The sequence below is a fragment of the Cupressus sempervirens genome, chromosome 6, assembly GCF_028749045.1.
Source record: "Cupressus sempervirens isolate cs-2001-9-10 chromosome 6, ASM2874904v1, whole genome shotgun sequence".
Taxonomy (NCBI): Eukaryota; Viridiplantae; Streptophyta; class Pinopsida; order Cupressales; family Cupressaceae; genus Cupressus; species Cupressus sempervirens.
In genome coordinates this window covers 179,969,662-179,985,086 of record NC_143123.1, presented here as the reverse complement: position 1 = coordinate 179,985,086, position 15,425 = coordinate 179,969,662, and the positions used below count along the sequence as shown (strand labels likewise).

At 38.6% G+C, this 15,425-nt stretch overlaps 1 protein-coding gene across 1 annotated transcript in view; it reads left to right on the top strand.

Annotated features, from left to right (window-relative positions):
- The first annotated feature begins 1,978 nt into the window (after window positions 1-1,978).
- LOC149551841 (uncharacterized) overlaps window positions 1,979-15,425 on the top strand; it is a 34,486-nt gene continuing 21,039 nt past the window's right edge. The window contains exon 1 of the mRNA XM_089787347.1: window positions 1,979-2,208. Coding sequence (XP_089643473.1) covers window positions 2,053-2,208 — 156 coding nt within the window. The 5' untranslated portion in view covers window positions 1,979-2,052. The remainder of the gene's footprint in view (window positions 2,209-15,425) is intronic.

The window sequence follows — 15,425 nt, the reverse complement described above, 5'->3', positions numbered from 1 at the left end:
AGTGTTTGATGTAGGATCATCCTAAGTGTAAGAGCAATCTTGCATCACCCAAAAATATTTCCTCTATGTTTCTTGAATAAGGGTTGTCTCAGTGTAGAGTTGTTGCTTGTGGAGGCTTGCTACCTAGTAAGTCAACCATACGAGCTCAGAATGTCCTAATTTTAGAGGTAGAGGTTCATCTTGGATATACTAGCCTACTAGTTGAGGTTCACTGCCATATCATGAATATTCGTGAAGTTATTTGCGGATTTTTTGTATGCAATTTTGGTACAAACCTTCAAGCTCATTTTTGAAGGCCTCAGAGGCTCCAGCTAGGCTCTAAAATGAGGCTGACTGAAACTAGTTTGAATATGAGGATTCCATAATGGGGTCACAATAGCCAATCGACTCAACGGTTCACAAGTTACGGTCTTCTGAAGTTGGGCCACCTAAAAAATTCTAAACTGAATGTCATAATTGTTTTGAGCCGACTCTATATGCAATTTTAGGGTTGGGCGGCCTCAAGGGTTAGGGTTTGATGTCTAGAAACTTCTCGGGGGGTGAAAAATACCTATATAAAGGATGCCCGTAGATTGTTTAGGATGACTCTAAGTGATAGTTCAGATCTTTGTTTTGCTAATTATTCTAAGGAAGGCACCCATGTGGGTTTGCATATTGTATTTCAAATTCTGTGATTCTACATTTGCGGCAATAATAAGAAACTCATATTTTGTTCTCACAAATTGTTGTTTTTGTATCTCTGTTATGTGTTTGTGGTATTAAGGAGAGCACCCTTCATCACATTGCCTTGTAAGATTCTTCTGTTTTTGCTTCTTCCAAATTCCAAATATGATTGTGGAAGGAAGAACATACCACATGCTTTCAAAATTTGGTTTCCTTCCCCTATGGGGCCATACATTATACCAAACCTTGTTGCCATGAGAGAATGTACACTGTCAATTTACTACATACATGCTTCCAAAATTTGGTTTCCTTCTTCTATGGGGCCATACATTGAACTAAACCTCGATGCCCTGAGGGAATGTACACTGTCAATTTACTTTAACACAATTTACAATAGGGACATCTCAAAATGATATAGTATGTTAGATTATCTTTGTATACACACATCTTCGTTATCCAATTTTAGAACTCTCTTTTATTTCTACCAATGAATTTTTAAAAAAATAGAAAATTACAAGACTAGATTCAAGAGTAAATCATGAATACATAAATAAATAAGTACATAATAGATTTTAAAAAATCTTCTATCTATTTCAACAACAAAGTGATAGTAAATAATTTCAAATTTTATAATAAATATGTTCAATCAATGTGAAAAAAGATTCCAATACAATAATTACACCTTTTATAAAATAAAATAAAATAACTAATTGAAATTCAATTTTATATTATATATCAATCAAACCAACAACTTAAAAAAATTATTTGCCAATGCAATCTTTATACCTTTTATATAATATAATATAATAATAAAAAATACTTCAAACCAAATTTGTACTTATATCAATCAAACCACCAACTTTAAAATATAATAATAATAATAGCAAACCAAACCATCAACTTTAAAATAAAGTTAAAGTAAACCATCAAATTTAAAAAATTAAGAAAATTATTGATAACTATAACCGACTAACAAACTCTTTTCCGATTGAGTTACAAGATCACTGTGTGGGTCAAGTTAATGAAACGCCTATCTTGTCTGTACTGTAGCTGGTAACGATGGTGATAATGAAATTTCTGGTAATCTTCGCGGAAATGAATGAAATTCGAGAGAGACAGAATATGCTAAGAGTTGCATGTTAGAGGAAAGAGCCAAAGAATTTAACATGGGGAATTATTCCTTCTTCTGACAGAAATGGCCGCCAGTCAAATCCACGTCATCTGTAAACCGCGTTTGTCAAATTGCAATGCACGCACGTACGTCGTGGCCACCAAGAAAACCCATTAAAAAAACACGAGGGGAGGATTTCTCAATATCTAATTCATTTTTGTTCTGGTTCGTATTATTATTGGTGTGAACAGTGCAGGAGCAAGAGGAAGAAAAGATTAATGGGGGCGAACAATAGTAGGGCAGGGACAAGGGCAAGGGCGGCCATTGGTTCTGCGAGGAACCGTGGGCTTAATAGGCAGAGGCGTGAAGGCAGGATACGGCCGTTCATTCGATCTCTCAGCTGTGGAACAGTTTTTCCTCGGTTTCCCCTCGAGGTTGTCTTCTCGTAAAACTTTCTTATTTTGAAAAAATATTTTCCAAATATGTGAGCAGCAGCAAATCCTTTGTCAATTTACGGGGGCCCTTCACCTTGAACAGAACCCTGTTGGTGGGTTTTGTTGTAAATTGCTTCGGTCGCGACGGTAACAAGGTCTTTTTTTGTGCTTCCTTTTGGTAGCAGGAAATTTTTGTTTTCTGTTTTAAATTTTGGCAGTATACCTCGGGAGAGTATTTCCTGATTTATGGTTTTTTGGACAAGATATTGTTTTGCCTGAAATTTTACAGTCATACTCTGTTTTGGGAAATTATGTTCGCACATATGTTTTTAATGTATTCTATGTCAATGATGTTTGTCTTGAAGCAAACCTGTTGGATTATTTGGGGAAGGTTTTAAATGGGTACATATATTTCAGTTTTTCCCTATTGGGATTTATCCTAATTTAGCTTTAAAAAATCAAATTTCAGTCAATTTGTGCATTTCATTCGAAGGCTTCTGTCTATATTCTAATTTTTTTCTAGAAAAGACTCCCATTTTTGCCGAGGAATTTATCATGGAATGAATGCCGTCATTATAGGTAATTTGAGTCTTTTTTGTTTGACTTTGTTCACAATGAGTGCCATCTTAATGAAGGAATCGCTCCCCTTCTTTTCTCTTCAGCGAATGGATGCTGACGGGCATCTTCATTTTTTACTCCCCATCTTTTCTTTTCAGCCGATTGCTGCTGCTGAGCATCTTCGTTTTGTTCCTGTAATTATTTCTAAAATGATACAACCTGGTTACATAGTTATAGGCATCTACGCGCTTAAGCTGATTACAAAGTGTTGAGTTACCGAACACCTATATAGAAAAGGAAGCGGCTGATCTGCCAGTTTAAGGAGATGCATTAGGCCTATTTGTTTGACTTTCATATAGTTCATCCCGTTTTCTTTTGTTTTTTTAAATAATGGATTGATATACATTTATTAAAATTTGTCTAAATTCTTTTGTTGGGTAAATTTTCAACTTAGATATGGGAGCTCAGGAATGTCTTCATGTCAAGTTCACCCAGGGATTATATCTGGTCTCTTTTGCGGGGCAAATTTTGGTCAACAAGTTGGATGGAATTTTTTTACCCAACTAGAACTCTTTGTCTTACCTCCTTGAAATTTGCACGTGGGGCTGTGCTATGAAATCCATAATGCATTTTCTGAAGGGATATGTGCTTTTTTTGTTTCCTGACTAGATGCAATTTTGTTTAAGCAAGTTATCTATATAGAGATAGATTTTTATTTATTTTTAAATGTGCTGAAACAGCCTGAAAGCTATGGGGAGTAAATGCAATATTCATATAACACTTCTTTCTTTCCAATTGGCAATAGGGGAAAGGAGGCGTGTGACGAACAGAGTTGGAATTTACTTACAACTATACAATAGTTCTGACTGCAAATGCTCAAATCTTTATTTTTTTAGTAACCACAGTAATTTTGTCTGTATTAATGTAAATAAATTGGAAACAAGCTGATCTTATATTTGCAACTTTAATGGTAAATTAGCCACTTGGCGAAAAGTGGCCCATGGATTGTTTCTCTACTAAGGAGATGAAGTCACATTTACTAAACTCTGTTTTCCTTTAGTAAGGAATTATAATTATTAATTAGAAGAGATATTTTGTAAGATTAATTGATTCCAAGTGGCCCATGAATTTTTTCTCTACTAAGGAGATGAAGTCACATTTTCTAAACTCTGTTTTCCTTTAGTAAGGAATTATAATTATTAATTATAAGAGATATTTTGTAAGATTGATTGATTTAAATCTTTTCCAAGGGGAGTGCTTCGCATGTGCGTCGGAAGGAATATAGTATAAATTATAATTATTGATTAAAAGAAATGTATGATTGATGGACTTCAATTTTTTCCTATGAGTGCTTCTGCTTCTCATGTGCCTTGGGAGGAATATTCTCTCTTCATGTATGAGCAGCACGCAATTTTTTAGGCAAGTCAACTGTGAAAAGGCTTTAATTGTGCTCAGTATCTTTTTCAGAATAATTATACATAGATCATTTATCATGGGCCAGGTTGTGAAACAAGAAGTACGATATCTAATTGTAAATATATGTATGGTTAATACATTACATGCTATATTGGTACATTTTTAGTCTAGGCCGACCGAAGTGTAAGAACCCCAAATAGGCTCTACGCTGATCACTGTTTGTTTCCCTGATTTTTGTCTCCGATACGCAACCACGCTGCTGGTTGCTTCCTCCTTGGGCAGCGCCTATCAAAAACCACAATATTAAATCTCTGATTTTTAATTCACTGTAGCGCTGTACTGTTCACAGCACTGTAGCTGCTGTTATAACCCCTTCCAACCTGTAAACAGATTCATCCACTTTTTCCCTACTGAAACACAATATTGACTCCAGAATGAAGTCAACTCACAGGCAAAATTCAAGTGATATTTCACACCCTCAAATTGCATCAACTCTGAAGATACTACGTTCTCCACAGTCTGAATTCTTCTTAAACTTGTAGAAACCCTTGTTGCCACAACTTCAAGAAATTTCACAAGGCAAAGTTTTTAAGCAATTCTCATAACCTGCTCTTGAAGGAAGACAAGGTTTGTTTATAAGGACTCCTCAACTCCAGAATGAGTCTCCACGCTCAATGTGGGATAAAAGATATAATAATAACATAAAAAATGTTATTACATTAAAACTTAGAAAACCCCTTTTAATTTTTCCATAAGCTTGGACCCACAATTAATTGAAACGATGGCCCCTTTTATGATATCATGACCCTTACTTAAGTTATATATTATAACTTAACAATATAGGCTCAAAACCAATAATGTTTATTTTAACTAAATAAACATTAATATCTCCATTATTACTCAACATTTTTGAATGTCGTTTGGACTGGGAGCTAACATGATAGAACTGCATATGACCATACCCCTTTTCTAAAAATAGCAGGGGTCTATCTTTATAACTCCAAAACTGCTAAAAATAGCCTGACCAAGCCAAACTCAAAGGAAAACTCATCATAAACAAACTCTGGCAACCCAGAAGAGTACTCTGCTCTGGTCCTTGGAGGATCTCCACACCAAGGTGACCCTCTATCCAATCTTATTAGCCTACAAGGGTCTCTGATAGGCTAATCACCAGCTAAAGTGATGTCTCTAGCTAGAAGGGGACATCACAGTCCGCCCTCCTTGAAATTGCTTGTCCTCAAGCAATCTCAACTCTGGATGCTGTAAAATCTCCTCGCTCTCCCAAGTAGCATCCTCTACCGGCAAATCCTTCCACTTCACCAAATATTCTCGGATGGTATGTTTCCTCAAGTTCCTCTCTCTAAAATCAATGATAGCCTCCGGTATCAAAACAAGTTTTCCCTCATCATCCAGGGGTGGTAGTACTGTAGAAGGCACAGTATGATGCCCTAGCGCCTTTTTGAGGCGTGACACATGAAAAACATTGTGCACCTTGCTCTCCGTCGGCAAGTCTAACTCATAAGCCACCTCTCCCACTTTCCTGATAATCCTAAATGGACCATAGTATCGTGGCTTGAGTTTCTCGGCACCACTCTTCTTGAGAGTGGATTGACGGTAAGGCTGCAACATAAGATACACCATGTCTCCAACCTCAAAAGTCCGCTCAGTCCTCTTCTGATCTGCATACTGCTTTTGCTGATTTTGTGCCTTAGTTAGATTATCCTTGAGAGTCTTAACAAGGTCTTGACTCTCCTGTAACAAATCACCTGCACTGGGCACTCTACTGTCACTCAAAAGCAGATCCATAAAATTGGGTGCCTCATACCCATACAGGGCCATAAAGGGTGACATCTGAATAGACATGTGATAAGTGGTATTGTAGCAATACTCACAAAGATAAATCCACTTTACCCATGCCCTCTGTTGCCCTGCTATATAATTTCTGAGATATCCCTCCACCCATTTGTTTACTATCTCTGTTTGACCATTTGTCTGAGGGTGGTAGCTAGTACTCGGAGTGAGCTCTGTCGCACACAACTTGAATAGCTCCTGCCAAAAGTGACTCATAAACCTACTGTCTCTGTCACTTACAATGCTCCGAGGTAAGCCATGTAATCTGAATATCTCTTTGAAGAACAACTCTGCCACCTGTGTAGCAGTGATCGGAAAGAAGTGTGCAAACTTCGTAAGGCGATCCACAACCACATATATGCAGTCTCTGCCTTGGGCTCTAGGCAGTCTTGTGATGAAGTCCATAGACAAACACTCCCACTTCCTATCAGGAATCGGAAGTGGCTGAAGTAAACCGGCTGGATAGGAGTGTTCTTGCTTATTCTGCTGGCAAGTGGGACACTCCCTAACATATTGAAGTACCTCTGCTTTGAGCCCTTTCCATGTGAATCGCTCTCTAATCTGTCGGTATGTCTTGTAGAAACCAGGATGTCCTGCCATAGGTGAATCATGAAAAGATTTCAAAACCACCCTCCTCACTACTGATCCTGGGACCAAAAATATTCGTCCTTTGTAAATGATGAGCTCATTCACAAGGGTGTATCTGCTGTCCTGAATAGTCCCATCTATGAATCCAGCTGCCCAAGTGTCCTTTGCATACTCTGCAAGGATCAAGTGTCTCCAATCCTCCAATATGTCTGTCAATAAGCTCAAATGGGGCCTACGTGATAAGGCATCAACAACTACATTCTGTGTCCCCTTAAAATATGTAATGTCAAAGTCATAGGACTGTAACTTGCTCACCCACTTTTGCTGCCTATCATTGAGATCTCGCTGCCCCAAAAAGTGTCTTAGGCTATTATGGTCGGTTTTGATACAAAATTTGCTACCTACCAAATATTGCCTAAATTTGGCCAAAGCATGCATAATGGCTAACATCTCCTTATCATATATGCTGAAGCTCCGCTCTGGCCCTCTCAATTTCCTGCTCTCATAAGCAATAGGGTGCTTCTCCTGCATAAGCACCGCTCCAATGCCCTCTCCAGAAGCATCACAATGTAGCTCAAAAGGTTTGCTGAAATCTGGTAATGCTAACACTGGACAAGAAGTCATCAATCCCTTAAATTTCTCAAAACACTCCTGTGCCTCAAGAGTCCACAAGAAAGCTCCCTTTCTCATCAAATCTGTCAAGGGTGCCGCATGCCTAGAATATCCATCCACAAACCTTCTGTAGAAACCACATAGTCCTAGAAAGCCCCTCAACTGTGTAAGGTTCACCGGTGAAGGCCACTCCACAATGGCACGAATCTTTTCAGGATCCATGCACACGCCCTCTGCACTGATGATGTGACCCAAGTACAACAACTCTATCATGCCCAAATCACACTTCGACTCCTTTGCATACAAGGATTCTCTGTCCAATATACCCAGCACCGTGTCCAGGTGAACCAAGTGCTCCTCCCAAGATCTACTATATACCAAGATATCATCGAAGAAGACAAGTACAAATCTCCTCAACTGAGGATGGAAAACCCTATTCATTGTTGCCTGAAAAGTAGCAGGTGCGTTAGTTAGCCCAAATGGCATAACTACAAACTCAAAATGGCCACAATGACATCTAAAGGCTGTCTTCTCGATATCCTGCTCTCTAACTCTGATCTGGTGATAACCTGATCTCAAATCTATCTTTGAGAAGAAGCAAGCTCCATGAAGCTCATCTATCAACTCATCGATCCTGGGAATGGGGTATCTGTTTTTAATCGTCTTCCTATTAAGCACTCTGTAATCAATGCACATCCTCAATGTTCCATCCTTCTTCTTTACTAACACCACTGAAGAAGCAAAAGGAGACTTACTTGGTCTAATGTGGCCCATAGCAAGTAACTCCTTTATGGTTTTCTCAATTTCATCCTTCAACCTCTTCGGATGCCTGTAAGGTGTAATCATGATGGGCTTAGCCCCCTCCTCTAACTCAATGATGTGCTCAATACCTCTGTCTGGTGGTCTACCTGGTGGAATGTCACTGAACACCTTAGAGTGTTTAACTCTAAGCTCCTGAATATCAGGAGGATATTCAATCTTATGCTGTCCCTCCTGTGATGGCATCAACATGCACTCTGCTGCTCACTCTACCTGATCATGTCGAATCAATCTAGCCATTCTAAGAAAAGAGACCATCCTGAGATCACTGTCCCTGATTGCCTTAAGAATATGTGTCTTCCCATTCACTTTAAACCTCATCTCCATCTCCTTGAGGTTAAGAGTGAACTCACCAATATCGTGCAACCAACTCATCCCAAGAACTATATCTGTATCTCCCATAGGTACAACATAAAAATCTGCCTTAAAGTCATAATTATTAACTTTCAATGGGAGTCCAGTGATCCTACGATCACATTTGAGGACATAGCCATCCGCTACCCTCACTCTAATTCCCCCAAACTCCTCTGTTTGTATGCCACGCTTCTCCACCATCCTAGCATCAATGAAATTATGAGTGGCACCTGTATCAACTAAGGTTATGACTCGCTGTCCAGCAAGTACTCCTCTCATCCGGAATGACCCTTCTTGCTTAATACTAGTGAGACGAGCTTCCCTAAGTTGCCCATCTCCTTCCCCATCCTTGGACTCCATTTTAGACAAGTTTTCAGCCTTGTCTTCCTCTTTTTCACTATCTATTTCCTCTATATCAGACTGCTGATTTGAATTATCTAATTCTGATTCCTCATAGTATGCCCACATAACTCTGTTAGCTTTTCCCTTTGGCCTAAGAGGACAATCATGGTTTGCATCATAGGGTCCCTTACAGTAGAAACATAATTTTTTCTTCCTCAAATCGTTTAATGTTTCCTTGTCAAAAGGTGCTGGAGTTTTATCTTTAGAATCATTTTAAAAATCAGTCCTCTCTGGTTTTTTATAAAATGGTTTGTTATCCTTACTAGAAGATGCTCCTTTTGACTGAAATTTGTTTGTTGGGACTGCATGTTCCATACTTCTTGCCTTTTTCATCGCTTCCTGTAAAAAAATAGGATCAAATGCCTTTATCCAACCTCTCAGTGGTTCGGATAGGCCCTCAATGAAAAGAACTATCAATCTATGCTCTGAAATGTTTGGCACCATGACTGCCAACCGCTGAAATTCACCAATGAAATACTCCAAGTTGCCTGTTTGTTTCAGCTGTGCTAAGTCCCGGAAGTAAATCTCTGGATCTTTTTTGTCAAATCTTTCAACCAACCTATCCACGAAGTCCTGGTATTCTGTCACTTGGTTATGCTGAAGTGTTACCATACCATGGTACCACCAATCATGTGCTATTCCCTCCAAATGCAAGGTGGCATATTTGATAGCTTCAATCTTTGTCATTGGCCTCAGTGCCAAAAATGTGTCAAGCTTATGAATCCAAGCTTGAGCTGTCATCTTACCACTCCCATCAAATGTAGGCATAGTAAGCTTGCCTGTAGCCCTCTTCAACTCACTATTTTGACCTCTAGGCCTCCTATCTTGTCTGAGTGACCTGTAATGCTCTCTCCTCTGATTTACAAAGCGTTCAAAGGTCATCCTCTCCCGAACCTGCGGAGCTAATAATTCCCATTCATCATTTGCAGCCATGAGTGCATCTGCAAATATGGGGTCTCCTGTCGCCTCCTCTACCGGAGCTTCTTCTGGCTCCTCCGGAACAAATGTAGGGCGTGTAGGCCTATCAGCTGTTCTGGAATGGGTCCGTTGTGGTCTCTGATTACCTGTAGCACTCCTGTTATCTCCCTGTTCTCCCGGCTCCCCATTTTGTCTAACAGGTGGGTTCATCCTTTCTACCATAGTAGAAAGGATAGAGTGCCTGTAATGCCTGTGCCATCTACTGCTGCCCTATAACCATAGCACGGTAGAATTCTTTGGTATCCTGATCATCATTATTCCTCCTGTTTCTAGGTGGACTACCATCATGCCTCTCTTCCATATTTCCTGTTTCCTGTAACTGTTCTCTTTCAATCAGAGCTCTCCTACGAGTATGGTACCTGTGTGGTCCAATTTCCGGTGGCTGCATATGACTCCCCAAACCCTCAGGATGGCAGAAATGAGGCTCTGATACCAATGTAAGAACCCCAAATAGGCTCTACGCTGATCACTGTTTGTTTCCCTGATTTTTGTCTCCGATATGCAACCACGCTGCTGGTTGCTTCCTCCTTGGGTAGCGCCTATCAAAAACCGCAATATTAAATCTCTGATTTTTAATTCACTGTAGCGCTGTATTGTTCACAGCACTGTAGCTGCTGTTATAACCCCTTCCAACCTGTAAATAGATTCATCCACTTTTTCCCTACTGAAACACAATATTGACTCCAGAATGAAGTCAACTCACAGGCAAAATTCAAGTGATATTTCACACCCTCAAATTGCATCAACTCTGAAGATACTACGTTCTCCACAGTCTGAATTCTTCTTAAACTTGTAGAAACCCTTGTTGCCACAACTTCAAGAAATTTCACAAGGCAAAGTTTTTAAGCAATTCTCATAACCTGCTCTTGAAGGAAGACAAGGTTTGTTTATAAGGACTCCTCAACTCCAGAATGAGTCTCCACGCTCAATGTGGGATAAAAGATATAATAATAACATAAAAAATGTTATTACATTAAAACTTAGAAAACCCCTTTTAATTTTTCCATAAGCTTGGACCCACAATTAATTGAAACGATGGCCCCTTTTATGATATCATGACCCTTACTTAAGTTATATATTATAACTTAACAATATAGGCTCAAAACCATTAATGTTTATTTTAACTAAATAAACATTAATATCTCCATTATTACTCAACATTTTTGAATGTCGTTTGGACTGGGAGCTAACATGATAGAACTGCATATGACCATACCCCTTTTCTAAAAATAGCAGGGGTCTATCTTTATAACTCCAAAACTGCTAAAAATAGCCTGACCAAGCCAAACTCAAAGGAAAACTCATCATAAACAAACTCTGGCAACCCAGAAGAGTACTCTGCTCTGGTCCTTGGAGGATCTCCACACCAAGGTGACCCTCTATCCAATCTTATTAGCCTACGAGGGTCTCTGATAGGCTAATCACCAGCTAAAGTGATGTCTCTAGCTAGAAGGGGACATCACACGAAGTAAGGATAAGAATAGAACTGCAATGGGCGTGAGCCCAGAAATAGATTTTGGAAACAATAAACATTATCGGGATCTTAATAATGCAAAAAATTGTTAACTTTAACCATTATCATATATTTGTAGGATAAAAAGTTGCAAATAAAATATATTCATATTATATTTAGATCTTGGTGATGACATCTAAGAATGAAGTTAAGGGTTTTTATTGTGATGGAAGGGAAAGCTCATATAATACTGTTAAAGCAATCAAAAGATGCTAGAAATGAACTTTGTATGGAAGAAACTCTTAGCGATAGTCCAACAGGAGACTGAATCAATAGAAGTCCATTTCAAGGGAGCGCTTAGAGTAATAGGTCAAAAACAGAGATAGATGTTGAAGTGATCAACAGTTGTTGTCTTGCTGATATTGCTGCCTATCTCCTGCAGGTCAAAGTGGCTTGAGCCATGTTGGCTCTTGAGAATGGATTTTGAAATGTGGAAGCCCCCCTTAGTTGTCCATTTTTTGTAAGATAGCTTAATAATGATCATTAATGCTTAAGGCTTTTTTGGCCTCCTACAAGCTCTACTGTACTAACCGGTTTTAAATAGTAGAGGCTAGACCTTCTAAACTGAGGGTTTTTATGCATATACCCTATGTATGATGATATGATGCTTGGTAGTTGTTGAAAAACTGGAGTAACATCAGAAAAGTATAGGAAGCAGATCATCATATATTAGAACAACGGTACAACCAAGATGGTATATTTTTGTGAAAATTTGGTTGAGACATCTGAGAGAGATTGTATCTTACACAATGCTTATTCTATTTATAATTTTCAACGGTATTGTAAAGTGGCCCTTTAGCCAACATGAGGGTTTAACTAAAATATCCAGACTTGATTTTCCAAGGTCTCATATAATTTGTACCCAAGGTACATTTTACATTCCATCTGGAGCCATTTCTTGTAGCTGTAACTACAGTTGATCGATGCTCACAAATGCACTTGGATTAAACACATCAGGGAGTGGATGCTTATAAACTGAACCCAGCTTCATCAAATGAGAAAGCCAATGCTGATGTTTGTGCATCAAGAATTCCCAAAGCAAGCCACATTATATGGGTGCAAAGTAATCTGTACCTCAAGTCTTATCGGTGCAAAGTAATCACCACCTTAAGTCTTATGGGTGTTGTTGATGGGCGTACAGTGTCATAGAGTAGCATGCTATAGACAATCTATCCTCTCTGGAACAAAATCACCTTGTATCCTAAGATTGGAGAGAAGTTCACAGAGGCGACTCCAAGGTTCAAACTGTGAACTTGCAATTTTAGTGTGGATGAGCTTGTTTGGTTTAATGTATGCTGGTTATCCAAGGGGACTCATGCTAATTCACAGAGGCTTGTCGTCTTTTTCTACAAATGATATGATAGTGTAAGTGTGTAAACTATTCTTAACTTCAACTTGAAATAAAGTGCAAATGGAATGAGGGTTTAGGGATTTATGTTTCTCCTAAATCTACTCCTACTAATGCAAGACAAAGTTATTGTGGTGAGGCCAAACCAGTCCTTGCTTTGCCAAATAACTACGCTAAGGAGGGTGCAATTTTCTATGGGTGTGATTATGGTTTTCTAACTACTCATGCTCATCAAAATCATATACTATGTAAATCAACGAATGTGAAGCAGTCAAAGTGAAATGCTTGCAATTAGGCTTAGACTCACCTTACATTGTTGTTTGCAATCAACGAACAGCAAAAGGTGTGGACACTAGTTTCACTATTTCTTCAAGAACAACAGAATCTTTCATTATCTAGTTAACTCTCCAACTACTTTACCTTAACCATTTTAACTCTTACTCACCTTGAGCAAATTTACACTAAGTGAGAAATGTATGAAACCATGCAATACGCCAAAAGTTCACAGGTATTCACCATGAAAAGACAACAATGTATAGGGAGTGATTTTGGCAATATATTAGCAACAATTCTTCAACAATCTCCATACAGATGATTTGAGTTAGTATAGAGGCTCCAAGTAGGATGAATGGCCTAGATCAATTTGGAAACGATGACCAAGATCATGCTAACACAACCCTAACATAACCACCAGCTACAAGCATTAAATGCTAGCCAATTACAATAAGGCACCGATTTGTGGGCCAATGAGAAAATTATATTGCTTGTGAGATATGTATTCATTTGAGGATTGACCAAGAGAAAATTCATTAGGTGAAGACATTAAATGCATTTCACATGTCATGTGTAGATGAATTTGATTGGATGAACTTGGACACGTGAAATTAGAATCCACATCACAACACATCCAAAAAGACTTCCCTTTATACCCTTACAATTCTTTATTCGGTTGGCTTCACTAATAATGTACAAAACGTGTTCATTCATTTACCAAATACAAAATTGGAATGTGTTATCCAAGAGTTAAGTCCTTGGATGTTGTCCCATTATTGCTAAGCATTGAATTGAGAAGGCAATTCTATTTGCTAAGCCAAATTACCCGATCACAAAAGCTATCCTGAAACACTGACATTTTGGACCTATTCCACTTCACATCACCATAACTCACACCATATTGCATACTTATACTGGCAACCATAAGAATAGCTCATACACATCATATATATCACATTCCTATAATTGTAGCCTTATCTGATAAGTCTTCTGTTGTCTCTAACCAAAACTACTCATTTGTATACTGCATTTTCTTCTTGGACTTGGGCATTTTTCACATACTTATCATACCAAAGCTTATTGTCAACACAAGTGATCATACCAATGAGTTGTGTTGCCATCAATGACAACATCTGGTCGCTCGACTATCATTCACTTGCCAACAATCTCCTCCTTTGGCATTGATGGCAACACTAAGTGAAAAATGATTGTTTACAATACCAAACACAAAAAGTTCTTAATAGCTGATCTGCCAATGCTCCCCCTTACGTATATCACTTTTCACTACTAACTCTCCCCCTTTGACATCAATGACAAAGGTGAGGTGCCAAAAACTCTCAAGTATATATACAGTTGTCAAAAACTTTCATCTAGCGCAACATAACTATACAAGCTGTAGTATATCTGCAAAATTTACCTTCAATGCATGAAACTTGTTTTGCATGTCTTCTTCAGGGATTCTGCCACTTGAATTTCTCCACATAAGGCATAAGCAGCTATTTTTGTCGTGTCAAGATCTGTAGGTCTGAAAAGAGCATATGATTTCTGAGTTGTCTCGTGTAATTCCAGCTCCTTCTGCATGACTTCAAGCTGAGGAGTGAGAAGACTCGTTAACTCTGCAAATCTCTTCTGAATCCTTTCCTTCTCATGCTGCAACACACTTATCTTATTCATTAATCGGCTTACTTCCTTATTAAAGTCAGTGACTGCCTGGTTTGAAGATTCATACACTTGGGATAACTTATCCAAATTCTTCTTATCCTCCTTAATCAGTTTCTCAATATCTGTATATATCTAGGTGATCTTATACAGGGATTATACATCTTCCTTCCTTCAGAAATACAAGCTCTTACATCCTCAATGTGTTCATCCACTAGCTTAGTATCACTAGCGATGGAAGCACATATCTCTGAGCTTTGCTTTGTATTCTTTGCTTGCCCTTGCTTCTGCGGCCTGCTCAAGTGACTGGAAAAAAGTATAAAATATTTCAAGCACTTTATCGAGATGATCTACAGCATTTCTGCCCTGATAAGTGTAAGGAACAGGCAATAGCTTGCTCATACTATCCAGTGCTCTACTTATCACTCTTGCCTTCTTTTCAATCTTCTTCTCAGATCTTTCCTTTCAAAGGCCATTAAAGAGATCTTCATTAACTGGTTTTCATTGTATGTTTCAAGATATTCTCTTTTCTCAACAGTAGTGAGTGCCTTGCCAAGGTCAATTGCCAACAATGATGTCTCAGTTCTGACTTTATCTGATGCAATGGGTCTCCAAGAGACTTTCCATTTTCTCGGTCACTTCTGCCTTATGAGATACAATTCCCTTATCAGTAGGGACCCTTGGTTCATCAACCAATTGATCGGTATCATTGACTGCCTCATCAAGTGTGATTATTGAAGGTTTACCTTCATCAATCACTTCCTATATCTCTACCTCAGCCATAATATCTTCCTTCTCTTTCTCCTTCTCCTTTTTCTGTCTTCTTCTTCTTCAACCATGTCTTGA